General features: G+C 34.2%; 1 protein-coding gene across 40 annotated transcripts in view; it reads right to left on the reverse strand.

The window, feature by feature from the left end:
* RIMS2 (regulating synaptic membrane exocytosis 2) overlaps nt 1-13,165 on the reverse strand; it is a 531,876-nt gene that overhangs the window by 107,749 nt on the left and 410,962 nt on the right. For 9 of the 40 annotated variants that reach the window (XM_068395860.1, XM_068395862.1, XM_068395856.1 and 6 more), the window contains one exon: nt 8,349-8,381. The exons of 25 other annotated variants lie outside the window; for them this stretch is intronic. In XM_068395860.1, coding sequence (XP_068251961.1) covers nt 8,349-8,381 — 33 coding nt within the window. Of the gene's footprint in view, nt 1-7,756; nt 7,764-8,348; nt 8,391-13,165 lie in introns of all 40 variants that reach the window. 6 more of the 40 variants (XM_068395850.1, XM_068395852.1, XM_068395851.1 and 3 more) reach the window with 3 other exon arrangements.

The raw sequence follows: 13,165 nt of genomic DNA on the forward strand, positions 1-13,165 counted from the left end.
TTGATAGCTATACCACTGATTCAACATAATGCAAAATAGGTGAAAGTAAAGTAAGAAGTCATTAAAATACCCTTGAGTTTGAGTTCAGACAGAATGATGACATTTCTAAGTTATTTCATATGCATGGTGAAAAGAAATCTTTGCTTTGCCTGAAATATCATCTTAACACAGAAATCTAATGCTATATAGGATAATTCCTTTTTTAAAATACCTAGAAGTCCATTTATCTATATGTCTGGATATCTTTCAACCATGAGTCTTTAAATAAAGACACTGTCAAAATAAAGGAAAGTTGAAACCTGCTGGACTTTCACTTGTTCTTACTCCATGTTTAAAAAGTATAAAGAAAAATATTTCCAAATTGACTTATAGAAAAGAATACCACAGTATTAGCAAGCACACAATTCTATTAGATTCTTGAATTTTAAAAGTGCAATTGAAGTGCTGTGACATTTATTACATATCTCTACAATAAATAAATCCTTTAGATTTTTACAAGAAAGGTCAGCACAGTGACTCATACTCTCCAAACTGAGGTTTCAGTTGTATCATGAAGAGTTATCTGAAGAACTACTAGAAAGAACAGAAGATTGAATTGAGAAAGATCTCACTTGGGTGGGAAGCAGCAGAACTGAACAATATTGGTATTGTCCATTGAACAAATAAAACAATGCTAACTTCTCAACAGCAAAGATCTTCCATATGGGCCTAGTCATTACCTCTTAAAAGAATTCAGAGCAGGTTCAGAATGTTCATACTAAAGTAATTAATGCTTTTGGTTCCCCCAGTTATTAGGGGCTCAAATCAAAAAAGCTATAAAGAGCCTTAATCCTTAATGTCTTGAAAATGCTGAAAACCAATAAATCACTATGAGATCATTTTAAAATATCTCAAACTGAATAATATAAAATGACAAAGTCACCAGTCATTCCTAAAAATCTTTGTCTATTTCTGTTTACATGGTTTCTTCAATATCATCACATCAGCCAATATTTTTCTACATCACATGAATTAACCTTGGTTTACAAAGTGAAAAGCTTATACTGTATCCTGTGGTGTAATTATTTCTATTTAAGAACTAAAGTTTTTCAGAATTAAACAATTTGGAGAAAAAAAAATCAATGCTTTCTTGAAGGAGACATTTCTGTACATTCCAGAAAATAAATATATGTTTTCAGCTTAATCAGAATACAGATATATTGAAGTATATTGATGAAATATAGAGGCGAACTATAGGGATAGAGAGAGTGAAATGCTGAAAGATCCTCTCTCAAAACGTTCTTCCACCATCACAGTTGACATTGCTATTATAATGACCACTGACATTATTAGACACAGCCATGTTCCCCTGGTCTTGTAATGGTCTGTTCTTTCTAATAGGTATTAATATACCTAATAGGTATCTAACAATCTAACATGTATCTGGAAGATAAAAATGAACAGAAAAGTATTCTAATCGAGAGGCTCATACAAGAGCAGACTTAACAAGAACTAAAACTGATCTAAAATGGCCTTGACCAGCTATATTTTCTTGGAAATGCCTTAACTCAATGAGCTCTGCTGTTCTGATGGGAACCTGGAGGTGCCACGGCCAAAGCATTCCAGCAGGCTTCACCCACCTCTCCCCAAGAAGTCCCATGGAGCAGGGACCCCAAGTCCCTTGGAGCAGAACGTGACCATCTCCATACATGTCTGAATAGAATAACAGTTCCACAGAAGCAGCAAGATAGCAGACTTCTCCCTAGCCATGGATACTGATCGCAGACTTCTCCCTAGCCATGGATACTGATTGCAGTATTGAACAATTGCTCAAAAATTGATGGCTTCCTTGGGAGGATAAGGGGGAGCTTGACTCTGCAGCCTTAGGGTTACAGCTGGGAGGTGCTGAGCTTAATAGTCTTCGTCCCAGGGTTTCTTACTTCTCTTACAGCTGACTGCCCCAGTCTTGAGGTTAGAGCCTGGTTCTCTCTTGAACTGTCTCTCCTGCGATGATTTTTAGCTGTGCAGGGATCAGTTCAACAGGTTGGTTCAGGATAATACTTTCACCTGGGATCCAGAAGAAAGAGATTTACATCAGCTCAGGCTAGGGCCTAAAATAAACCTAGACTTCCTTGCTTTGAATGAAAGAAATTGCAGCCCTCAGCACTGGAGGACGTGCATCTTATTAAAACAGACAGACGTGGAACTCCTTGTTTGTTTCTGAGTTTAGGCATAAGATAGGACAATGACATAAAATGTTATATGCTTCTATTTTTCATATTTGCAAACACTTAAAATCAGTGATATGATTAGCAATTGTATTTACAAAGTGGATAAACCAGCTTCTTTACCTAAGTACTTTATTGAAAATTGAGTCATTTTTCAAAGTAGTGTAAATTATTAAATAATGTTTTATTTTAAAAATCAAATGTATATATAGGACCTTAACTTCTGGTAAGTACTTTTAAAAATGCTAGCCAAATTTCGTACTAGAGACTTCTCTTGAAATTCTATTTATGAGAATACAGGAAAATCAATTTTGTACTGAAAAAAATCCCTGAAACCATATTCTTATCAAAACAGGCAAAGGAAACAAGATTGCCTCCTAAAGGCAAAATCTAAGTTATTTGCTTTGAACATCAAAACTTGTCAGTTAAAGGTCTTGCACTCAAAGGATTACATTTCCTCATATTTCCAGAGCCATTCAATTCCAATTCTACCTCTAAGAAATTAGCTCTAAATTTTGTCATTCTGGCTGTCTACAGTGTGAAAAATGTAACTCCCTAACTGCTACAGGTCTAGCAAAATACCAAGTGATGTCTGATATAAATGGTTGCTGAACTTCGCTCTAGGGCTTTATGTCCAATGTGGGGCAAATACAAAAAAGTTACTGTTGCAGCAAGCAAGGCCTTTCCAAGAAGCCTGTGGCCCACATCACAGTCTGCATGAAAAGAATATGGCTGACACCTACATAAATGTGGAACAAGAAAAAAAAAAAGACATTGTTTAAGTGTTTTTATATTACTGTTTAAATGAAATTGAAGTGTCAATTACTGTCCTTAAAAGGCAATGCTAGAATGAAGACAATTCCAGTTAGCCAGCTTCCTAGTGGGGGAGCGTGCCTTTGCATTCCTGTTTTCTATTTGAGAATTGCTTGATGGTTTTGTTGGAGTTTTTTTCTTCTTGGCTTCAAACTTGACACACTAAACAAAGACTGAAACCCGGGGGACATTTCTCACCAATTAAACAAATTTTTATCACAATGCTTAAACCATGTTAACAATGTTACTTTGGATTATTTGCAGAATACATGGTACTGCTTAGTAAAAGAACTGAATGAGATGGTGTGGTGATCTAAGCTAGGAAGTTAAAGAATCACCAGAATCACAGGTTCATAAGTTTACAGGGTCAGCTCAGGTCTTCATCACTAGGGATAGAGCAGTGCAGCTGGTAAAGGATAAAGGTCTTTTGAAGCAAGCTAAGAAGTTCTATTTTGCCTGTTTATTAAAGTAATGATTAGGGTTATGACCAGTTTTTTTTTTATGGTGTGTGGACCTTGTTCCAAAGTGATTTTTGCAGGGTACTCTGTGTTGTTTGTCCTTGCTGCCTCATACAAAAGTGTACATACATTTTGATGGCCTTTGAAAAATACTGTGTGCCCCCACATGGAAAAAGGAAGAAAGAAAGAAACAGTAAGACGATATTAACTAAAACACCCCATTTCGCTTCTCCAAAGAATTCTGGCACATCCTCCCTATATGAATGATATGCAATAGGATTTTGAAAATGTAAAAGAAAAATATCTGAGGGGTCAGTGTGCCCTTACATTCTGTACTCATAAAAATCCATTCAGATCAGCCATGCTATAAACTTGTCTTTCATTGTCTTCATGAAAGCCTGAGCACAACCTTATTGTTAAGCTGTCCAACATCCTGTTTGCCAAGCATGCAGGCTCCTCAGAGTTCCCACCACTGGTATACTCCACAGTAATAACCACAGTATATTTCACATTCTGATATAGCCACTTCAGAACACAGGCACAAACACTTGGTGATAACTATGCCTCTGCTTCCAGAAAAGCAAACAACTATTAATAGAGATTCTTCAGCCATCCTAAGAATGCAAGACATCTTCATTAGCATCTCAATAACCAGAAATATGGTCAAAGATTTAACTGAAGAACACAAAAACAACAGTGGTGTATGCACCTGCATTCAAGACAGAAGAATTACAAATTCAACTAACAAACCTTTACTGATAAAGAATACATACACAATATTATTCTGTCTTTTGCATAATTATGCTCTCATTTTTAATTATATAATCTGATTTTTTTACTATTTTTCCTTCAGCAGTCTGAAGATCAGCCTTTATTTATGTGGTTCAGTACAGATGGCTATTTTGGGTGTTGATTTTGATGCCTTTGGTTTCTGGTTTTAATTCTAATAAAAATTAAAAATAAGGACAAAGAGGTCCCCAGTCATCCAATATGATACATCTATTAGCATGCTAAGTATCTTTAAACTGAATTTGGAGTTCACCTATCCCCTCCTCTTCCAATGTCTCAGCCATAGTCTAAGGCATCAGATTTTAAACATGTCTGTCAAACTAAATATCACAGGAGCCTTCAGAGACGCACAAGTCATTTAATCATATTTGTGCTATAATGTTACAAATTCCATCCAGAAATTTCTTTTCAACATAAGAAAGACGGAAACAAAACAAAGCACCATCCTGGTCTTTAAAGGAAAATGTGTCACTGAATACTGACTATAACATAACTCAGAAATAGAGGGGTGTCATGTTCTGTTTATAAAGGGCAAGTATATCACAGTAGATTCACTCTTGGAAGGACTGAAAAACCTCTCATGATACTGTAAGATAAGAACAAATCCAAATAACTGTGTTCCTTGTCTTCTGCTGCAGTTGATCTCTTAAACTCTCTCAATCATAAAAATTTTTTGCCCTTGCTTTCTCCAACACTTTATTTGCCAGACCTTTCTACTGTTTGGCCCTCCATTGCCAAGGGCTATGAACTCTTCCAATTTGGGCACCCACCTTTAATAGGGTATTTTAGGTTTTGTAGGCTTCACCCCCAGCAATCACGTTATTACAAAGAAACATAAATTTCCATAAAAATGATAAAAAACAGAAAAAAAACGTATTTCAAAGTCCTTGTCTATTTGAATTTCATTCTCAAAGTTAGCAAAAACTCTAATCCATCCTTCATGTGCTCTTAACATAAGAGTTTTGCTCCAGATGTTACAGAAAAGAATTGGAATCTCTGTTTCCCTGCCTTTCATGGCCCTTTAGAAATGGAGTTGTCCCCACTACTCCATCTTCTAACTTCCATCCGCCTCCTTGAAAAGCAGCCATGACTGGCCATCACTACTCCATTCCTTCTTATCCTGGAACAAACCTAGAATTAATTAGCCAACACAATTTCTGCTACATGTACACTGACTGCCTTTAAACTGTCATGGATCAGCCTTTCCATAGTTTTGGTGATCAATTTTTGGGTGTAGTTACTTGAGTCAGCTCACATCTAGGCTTAGATTAATTTTGCAAGGCTGAAGAATGTTTTTGGATCTCATATGTTTGAAGACCGCAGTAACTATTACTTGCAATTGCAAGTAATTGTTGGCACAATGGTAACTGGTTGGTCTGAACCATTTTACTGATGAAAAGAAAGATGTCTGCTTCATCACTAAGATTCTTTGGCAGGCAGGGACTTACTCCCATTGCTCATACTGAATATATAGGGAGGTGAACAGGCATGTGTCTCCCTAATAGTTTTCATAATACTTAAATCCTATAAAACATGTTAAATTATTTCCAAAATATTATTTCAGAAACAAATTGTGAAAACTCTTCATTGCAAAGCTCCTCCTTCACTCAAGGAAAACAGGGTTTAGTCATTAAGGATGTTATCAAGCTGTACTGCTGTCAGATAATAAATTTATATAAAAATATTATTGCTTGTTGCTTTCTGAACTTGCTTTTCTGCTTGAATACACAGCATAAGCTTTGCAGGGCACTCTTATAGGACTTTTCAATTAAAAAAAAAATCTAGATTTTTTTCACGGAATAACATTTTCTCATTTTTGCAATTAAAGATTATAATACCCAGAGAGAGGAAATGGCAATATTTTTCTTTCAATACAATATTCACAGATTCAGATATTTAGCTTTCACAACACCTCTTAGTCTAATAACAGCTAAAATCAATAGCTAAACCCTTAATTCACATGAATGTTTGGTAACATGGTGAATACTGTGAAAACCATTTCCTAATGAAACCTGTAAATGGATAATCCTAGTTTCATACCTTTTTAAAGCAAATTGTAAAACAATGGGAAAACATGTCCTTCTAAGGGCATGCCTTTGAAATGCCACCCTTGCTTTTAGCTGTGTGCACTGCTGCTCAAAGTGCCTTATACTGAAATGTGTAAGCTATTTTGTCATTGAGGTAAAACATGCAGGAGTACCCATTTCAAATGTACATCTGAAAATACATTACTATGCACAAAATAAACTAATTGCTCCTGAGTTTAAGGGCAGTAAGAATAACTTTTGCAACTGTACTGCTGATTGTGCTTTTGCATTTCTCTACGAGACAGTTAAATTTATCAGTGCCTAATACATTTATTTAATACTGTTGGTGAGCAAAACAGTGTTTTGCAAAAGTGCATCCAAATTGGAAAGTCAAAAAAAGTTAATAATACACAGATACTGTCTCCTCACATATGTTCAAGAATCATAGGTGATGAAAATATGTGTTTTTCTGAGACACTATATACCATTTTAAGGTCTGATTTCTTCCAATCCCAAGAATCAGATGGGCTGATTAAATATTTTGATTCAATATATTGATTCAATCAATAACTCAGAGGAAGGTTCCTGAATAAAAAGGTCACAACTTTCCTTTTCTTTTGCTATGAACAGACAGGAAACAGGTCACCCAATCCTCTAATTTCATTTTTGTAATGAAAGAGATTCAGAATCACTGTGCAGGAACTGGGAATGGATTGTAAGCATAAGGTAAGTAAACTCAGTATTTCTACAGCATAATTTATTAATTTCTAATAGTGGTGAATTACAGAAGATGTAATTCAGATCATGCTACCAGTTGTCTTCTCTATCCATACCCAACATTTTTTTTCCCCTGTAATTTAAGTGATTTCTATCTTGAGATTTGTTTAATATGAAAACTGCAGCAAGTACATCTGCAAGATTCCGTAAAGATAATCTAAGACTCCGATTAGAACAAGAGTAGTACCACAGGTAAAACTGAGTTCTCAAGAAGCCAGCCATAGTAGCTAAAAGGCAAAAATGATTGACTAAATACCACCTAAGTTTAATGGACCAGACAATGTACCCCAAAACTGCTTCAGATTTTAGAAGCTAGATGGCATGCAAGTGGCTTCTCTTACTTGTTGGGATAATAGCAGAGGTGCAGGGAATTAATCAGAGCTTTGACACAATAATTGTAAAATTTCAATTTTATAGGTGAATTTAATTAACTTAAATATGGGGAATTTCGGTGTTGTTCTGACATACCACTGAACAAGCAGGGAAGTGTGAGTAACTACTGCATTTTCAGAGCTAGGATGCCTTGCTAGACATTAGTTCTCTGCCAATAAAATAAAGTACATGAAAAATTGAATAATATGGCAGGTTAAAATCCAGTATGAAAGATGAAACCACAAGTAATGCACAATATGAAAGAAAAAACGTGAACAACACAGCTAAATTAGAGCTCCTTCAATGTTTTGACTTCTCGTCTCTCTTGCTATCACAACCTTATATTTTACACTTTTTGGCATGAGGGAAGAGCTTTTGGTCACTAACAATCCTAATTCTAATCAAGATAGTTTTTATTCAATGGAGAGAAGTTTGAAATTCCAGCGCATGAAATTTAACTTACTAAAATTATTCAGTTCTCAAATGATATCCTCCCCAGGATGAAAAATAACGAGTTATATCAGAGTTTCCATAATTTTTGAAGCAGTTTTCAAATGCAAAGATAAAACAAATTATAGATTTTCATACTCTAGTTGGAAGCTTAAAGGCTAATTTACAGATTATGGAGATGGGAAATAAGAACTGACATGATGGAAGAAATTGAATCAGTTTAAAGTCTTAAGGTATAGCACACATGTCATCAGTTACCTTTTAACACTTTTTGTAGAGTTCATAGTTTATAGGCAATAAAATTTACATAAGCATCTTAAATTATTACAGCTTGCCAATATTTAAATATATAGAGGGGGAAGAGAGTGAAAAGTATGTGAGGTGAGCTGTGATAAAATCTATAGGAAAGGTAAAATAAAAAAATAACACAGAGAAAAGCAGTAGAAGAGACAGACCTGAGTTTCTTCTCCTTGATGATTCCACTTCTTCTGTGATCACATCGTGTAATGTACAGACATAGACAAAGGAGATGGGCGTGAGAGGATGTATTCAGAAGGTTAAAACTGACACTGAGGGAAAGGGCCAAAAATTGTTTTAGAGAGAAGTCTGCAGAGCAGAGTTAGTAAATGGGGGAAAAAAACCCCACAGACACCAGAAGGAAGAAGAAAGCTGAGGAAGAAATGGTTAAACTACCGTTATTGAAAAAGAACAGCAAAGACAGGGTCAGTACAGGAGCTGAGGAAATAACAAAAGTTATAATTGACAGCAAAGTCAATCCTTGCAATGAAGCTGAAGAAAAAGCTGGATAGTAAAAGGTATGTTAACCAGCATAAACACTTTTGTTCATGACTGCTCAGTTTTTGGAATGTTATCTACTGAAACGCAAGTATTACTTTTCTCTTTCAAGTATTGAACGTTCAGTTTAACATCACCAATGGGAAGCCTATTATTAGATTTTTCAATTATTAAATTGTTGTGATTCATGCTGAACCAAACTTCACATTTCCAAAATGGAAAACAATTTTTTTTTCAAAAGGATATACAAGCTCAGGAACTTCAGAATCCACATAACACACTCTGGAAAGGACTGCATTACTGTAACACTCTGCCAAAGGCAATATCATCAAGACCAAAATACAGAACGTGAGAAAAGAGAATGTATAGCTATTAACTCTCATGGTCAATTCAGCAGATACTTTTTCAGAACCAAATGTTACTCTCATCTCACAGAAGTCTAAGTTACTGCAAATACATGCAAGTTAAATACCAAAGCAACTATCTCATTACTTACTTTATTACTTCACATTCAAAAACACACTGCCTTTTAAGACATGGAGAACATCTGAGGGACAGTGTCATTCTTAGTACTGAAAAATCTATTTGTAGCAAAAGAATGGGAGGAATTCATCTTGAAAAGCAGTAATAATTACAAAGAACTGTGAAGCTATAATCACTAGCAGAACAAATGCATTCTTCCAAAAATCATCAGAAATTAAAAAAAAAATATGTATATAAGCCCTGATCTAATTTCAACTTGCAGTTTGTTAATGAGTCACAAAACATTGCTCATAATCCATTAACACTGCAGATGTTAGATTAAGAATTTCAGAAAAATACATATAGGACAAAAATATGCTATAATTTCATCCACATTTTACAGTCAATATCAAGATACCATTGAAAAATGCAAAATTAAAATAAGCAATATAAATCAGTAAAATGAAATTAAAGACAACACTAAGTTTCATCTGATAACCACTGTGTTCTATAGTTAAACAATTTTATACTATAGATGACAGATTATAATTTTCATCTACTATCAAATGCCAAGACTTTACCAAAACTTTGTTGTAAACACAAGCATCTTGTAACACATATATTTAGAATGCATTTTTAGGCAATTAAATTTGCTTACAGAATGAACATACACAAGTGATGTATACGAGATACGTAATAAGAAAGCATAGCAGCTAACAGTTTTGACAAAGGATGCTATGTATTCACATGTTAAAAAAAAAAAGTAATGGCATATAAATGTCTTTTTATCTGGGCAAGTATAATGAATCCATAGGATGAAATACAAATAAGCGAATACAAAGATCCACTTCTCCCTGGTGTATTACAGCTTGTATTAATATAGTGTAGCTATAATTGCTATAACTGTTAAATAAATAAACCATTATTACCATCACCAAAACCCAGCCAAAGTACTTAAAATTTTCTGAAAATGTTTTCTGTTACATAGCTATAGCCCTGAAGCAAGCACTCCTACTATGTCAAAAACAGTTATTAGAAAGTCTCTATCATGACTCACTTATACTTCACTTATTATTTTTAATATCCATAAAAACGCATAACTTTGAGACATATACTACATTAAAAAAAATCCTCCTCAAGAAATTTTCAAAGGATGTTTGGAATCACATTATTTCCAAATTAGGAATATGCCTGGTATGGTAATACAAGGCATTCTAGCAGTGTCAGTGGGGCTCAGCATAGACATAGCTGAATACTAGGAAAGCTCCTTTGAAGATTTTAGAACCAAATGACCAGTATTTGGCTGCATATCAGTCACATGTACAAATACTTTTTTAAAACTGCATTTTTAAAAATCCTCATGAAAAGGATTTGTTATGAAAAAAATTATTTACATGTCAAAGTGGCAAACAAAAATAATCTTTAATTACAAATATTTTTCAGTTTTATGTTTTTACTGATCAAATATACTAGAAGAATAATTTTAATAGAAGTCAGAAAGGAAAATAAAAGATAATAGGTATCTTCTCACTGTGGATACCTGTTCAGCTGATATCTCATCTCTTGAGATAAATGGCTTATAATATTTTTGTATTAATTGTTGTAAATATTAATGAACTAGTAGAAGTTGTGGCATGGTAATGCACCAACTTCTTTCAATTAATGATGATAAGAAAGAAGTATTAATAGACCCATTAATTTAGACACAATAGCACTTATGTGAATCAGTCTATTCCTGTTTAAGAAGTCATGCCATAAATCCCAAACAATAGTTTGAAAATCCTCTAGCTCTGTAGCTTGTAATCCACTAAAATAGATCTTTGTTGATAGAAATATATTAAAATCTGAGAACAAAATCATGGAATAAAATTCTGTTAAATTTACATCATGTCAATAGGCAGTCTTCATTTGCATAGTTATTGCTTTGTTGTGGAACTAGCATTTATTTGGATCAATTGTTCATCTGGATGTGTGAGAGTGGTATGCATAAGGGTATTATACACAGATCTAGAAATAAATGAGACTCTCAATGAATAAACTTATAAAGTAAATGAAAACCACATATTGTACTGCAAGTCTTAATAAAACAAAATAAGTACCATCTATTTTATCATGCTTTGATACAGAACTTTTCATTGTAAGTAGTGACACTTATTAAAGAGAGGTATTCAGGAACGTAGTGTTCAAAAAAACGTGCTTGACACCTTACACAGCAAACATGCCCATCTGAAATTCTAAAAGCAGCATAGGACAAAGAGATATAAGTTAATTACTCTTTTTTTTCCTCAAGGCTTTTCTTCATTTCAGTTTCCTCTTCTCCTTAAAAACAAAGAACTTTCACTGCATACATGGTCTCACAAATTTCTGTGACTTCCAGATTTGGAAAGCCTCATTTCTGGACACTTTTCACAAAATAAGATGTGCAATAGCACAATCAAATAAGCATCATTTTAAAACATGGAGGAGACTTTAAGATAGAAGTGTTCTACAGAGTCTGTATGTTCCATAAATACATGTCATTAGTCTGGACGTGATTAGACCTGAAGAATGGCATAATGCATCTCTTAGGAAGGATGTTCCCTGACACCATTCAAGCTCTGCAATGCTAAGGATACAGATAAAAGAGGAAAAGTAGATAGAAGTATAGTTAAGGGCAAAAATGTTTGTTAAAAGAAGATTTAGAGTGAAAGGCTATTTCACTACATTGAGATGTGAATAAAATCAGTTTTTCTTAATCTTTAATAGCGTTAAGCCCCATATTCCAGTTACCCTTCCTGTAGATACAGAGCCTGTTCCACACTTCTAGATTTTTTTTTATGAGGTAATTCCCTACTAGTTAAAGGTGAGTTCTTTATCTTAAAGTGTAACTCCATATACAAATATAAGCCGAGGGCCAACTAGTATAAAGAAAATACAGGGAAGACAGAAGAAATACATTTAATTTTGCAATTCCATAATATATGCTATATATAATATATGCTAGGTAAAGACAGTAAGAATATGGAAAGTGTGGGTTATTCCTACCCAAAGGTAAGGATAATAGAAAGAAAGTAGAAAACAACATACAAGAAGAAATCTTAAATATTCTCTGTAGCATGAACTCTATATATCAAACAAAACTATGCAGACTGCATTACTTTTTCATAAGTCTCAAGAGATAAACTAAATGAGGAGTTCAGAGAGAGTTTTTGTTTTTATGATTTCGTTTCTCTGAAAAAAAGTTCACATTTTAATTTTATAAGGGGAAAAAAGACAAAATAGTAACATTTCAAAATATTAATGCACTATATTTACACATTGGATTTGAAATATCATAAATGCTGAAGAGATAATAAACCTCACTAATAAGTTAGGTGATTTAGGCAGTCAAACATCAATACTACTTCAGAAAGATACCTAACAGCATAGTTACAAATGCACCCTCTATGGTCAATAAAGGATAGATGAGCTCTCCTAAATCAGATGTCTCCCTATTCTAAATCTATTCTCACCCTAGTAATGTCAAGAGGTTTCACCACATACAGAATCAGATTGTCCAGGAGATCATACAGTTAAGGCTGCAGGAATGGCTTCCAAAACACAAAAAAGCGGTAAAAGGGGCCATGGACTTTTCTTGTTCCCTTTCCTAAGCCATTTCTTTTGAAAACTGTTCTACTGCCCAGTCACTTTTCCTCTTTAGCAATCATAAACTTGTTCATGACTCCACTCTGCTCCTCTCCTTTTCACAATCTGGTAATTTTATACCAGCCTTCTTCTTTAACCATAATTTTTGATTTATCCAATGCTCATGATGTCATTTATATGACGTACAAGTGTGGTCTCTCGCTCTCTTTCTGTGCTATCATCACTTTGTCTTTTCCAGCCTCATTCATTCCCCATTTCTAACCATCTCCCTTCTTATAATTTTCAATCTATCATACTTTCAATTCTGACAACAAAATTCTTTTAAAATAACCACCACTTTGTTTTTAATTGTTTTTGGCTACTGTTTTAGTACTTCAACTGATTCCATGGC

The sequence above is a fragment of the Nyctibius grandis genome, chromosome 3 (assembly GCF_013368605.1).
Source record: "Nyctibius grandis isolate bNycGra1 chromosome 3, bNycGra1.pri, whole genome shotgun sequence".
Taxonomy (NCBI): Eukaryota; Metazoa; Chordata; class Aves; order Nyctibiiformes; family Nyctibiidae; genus Nyctibius; species Nyctibius grandis.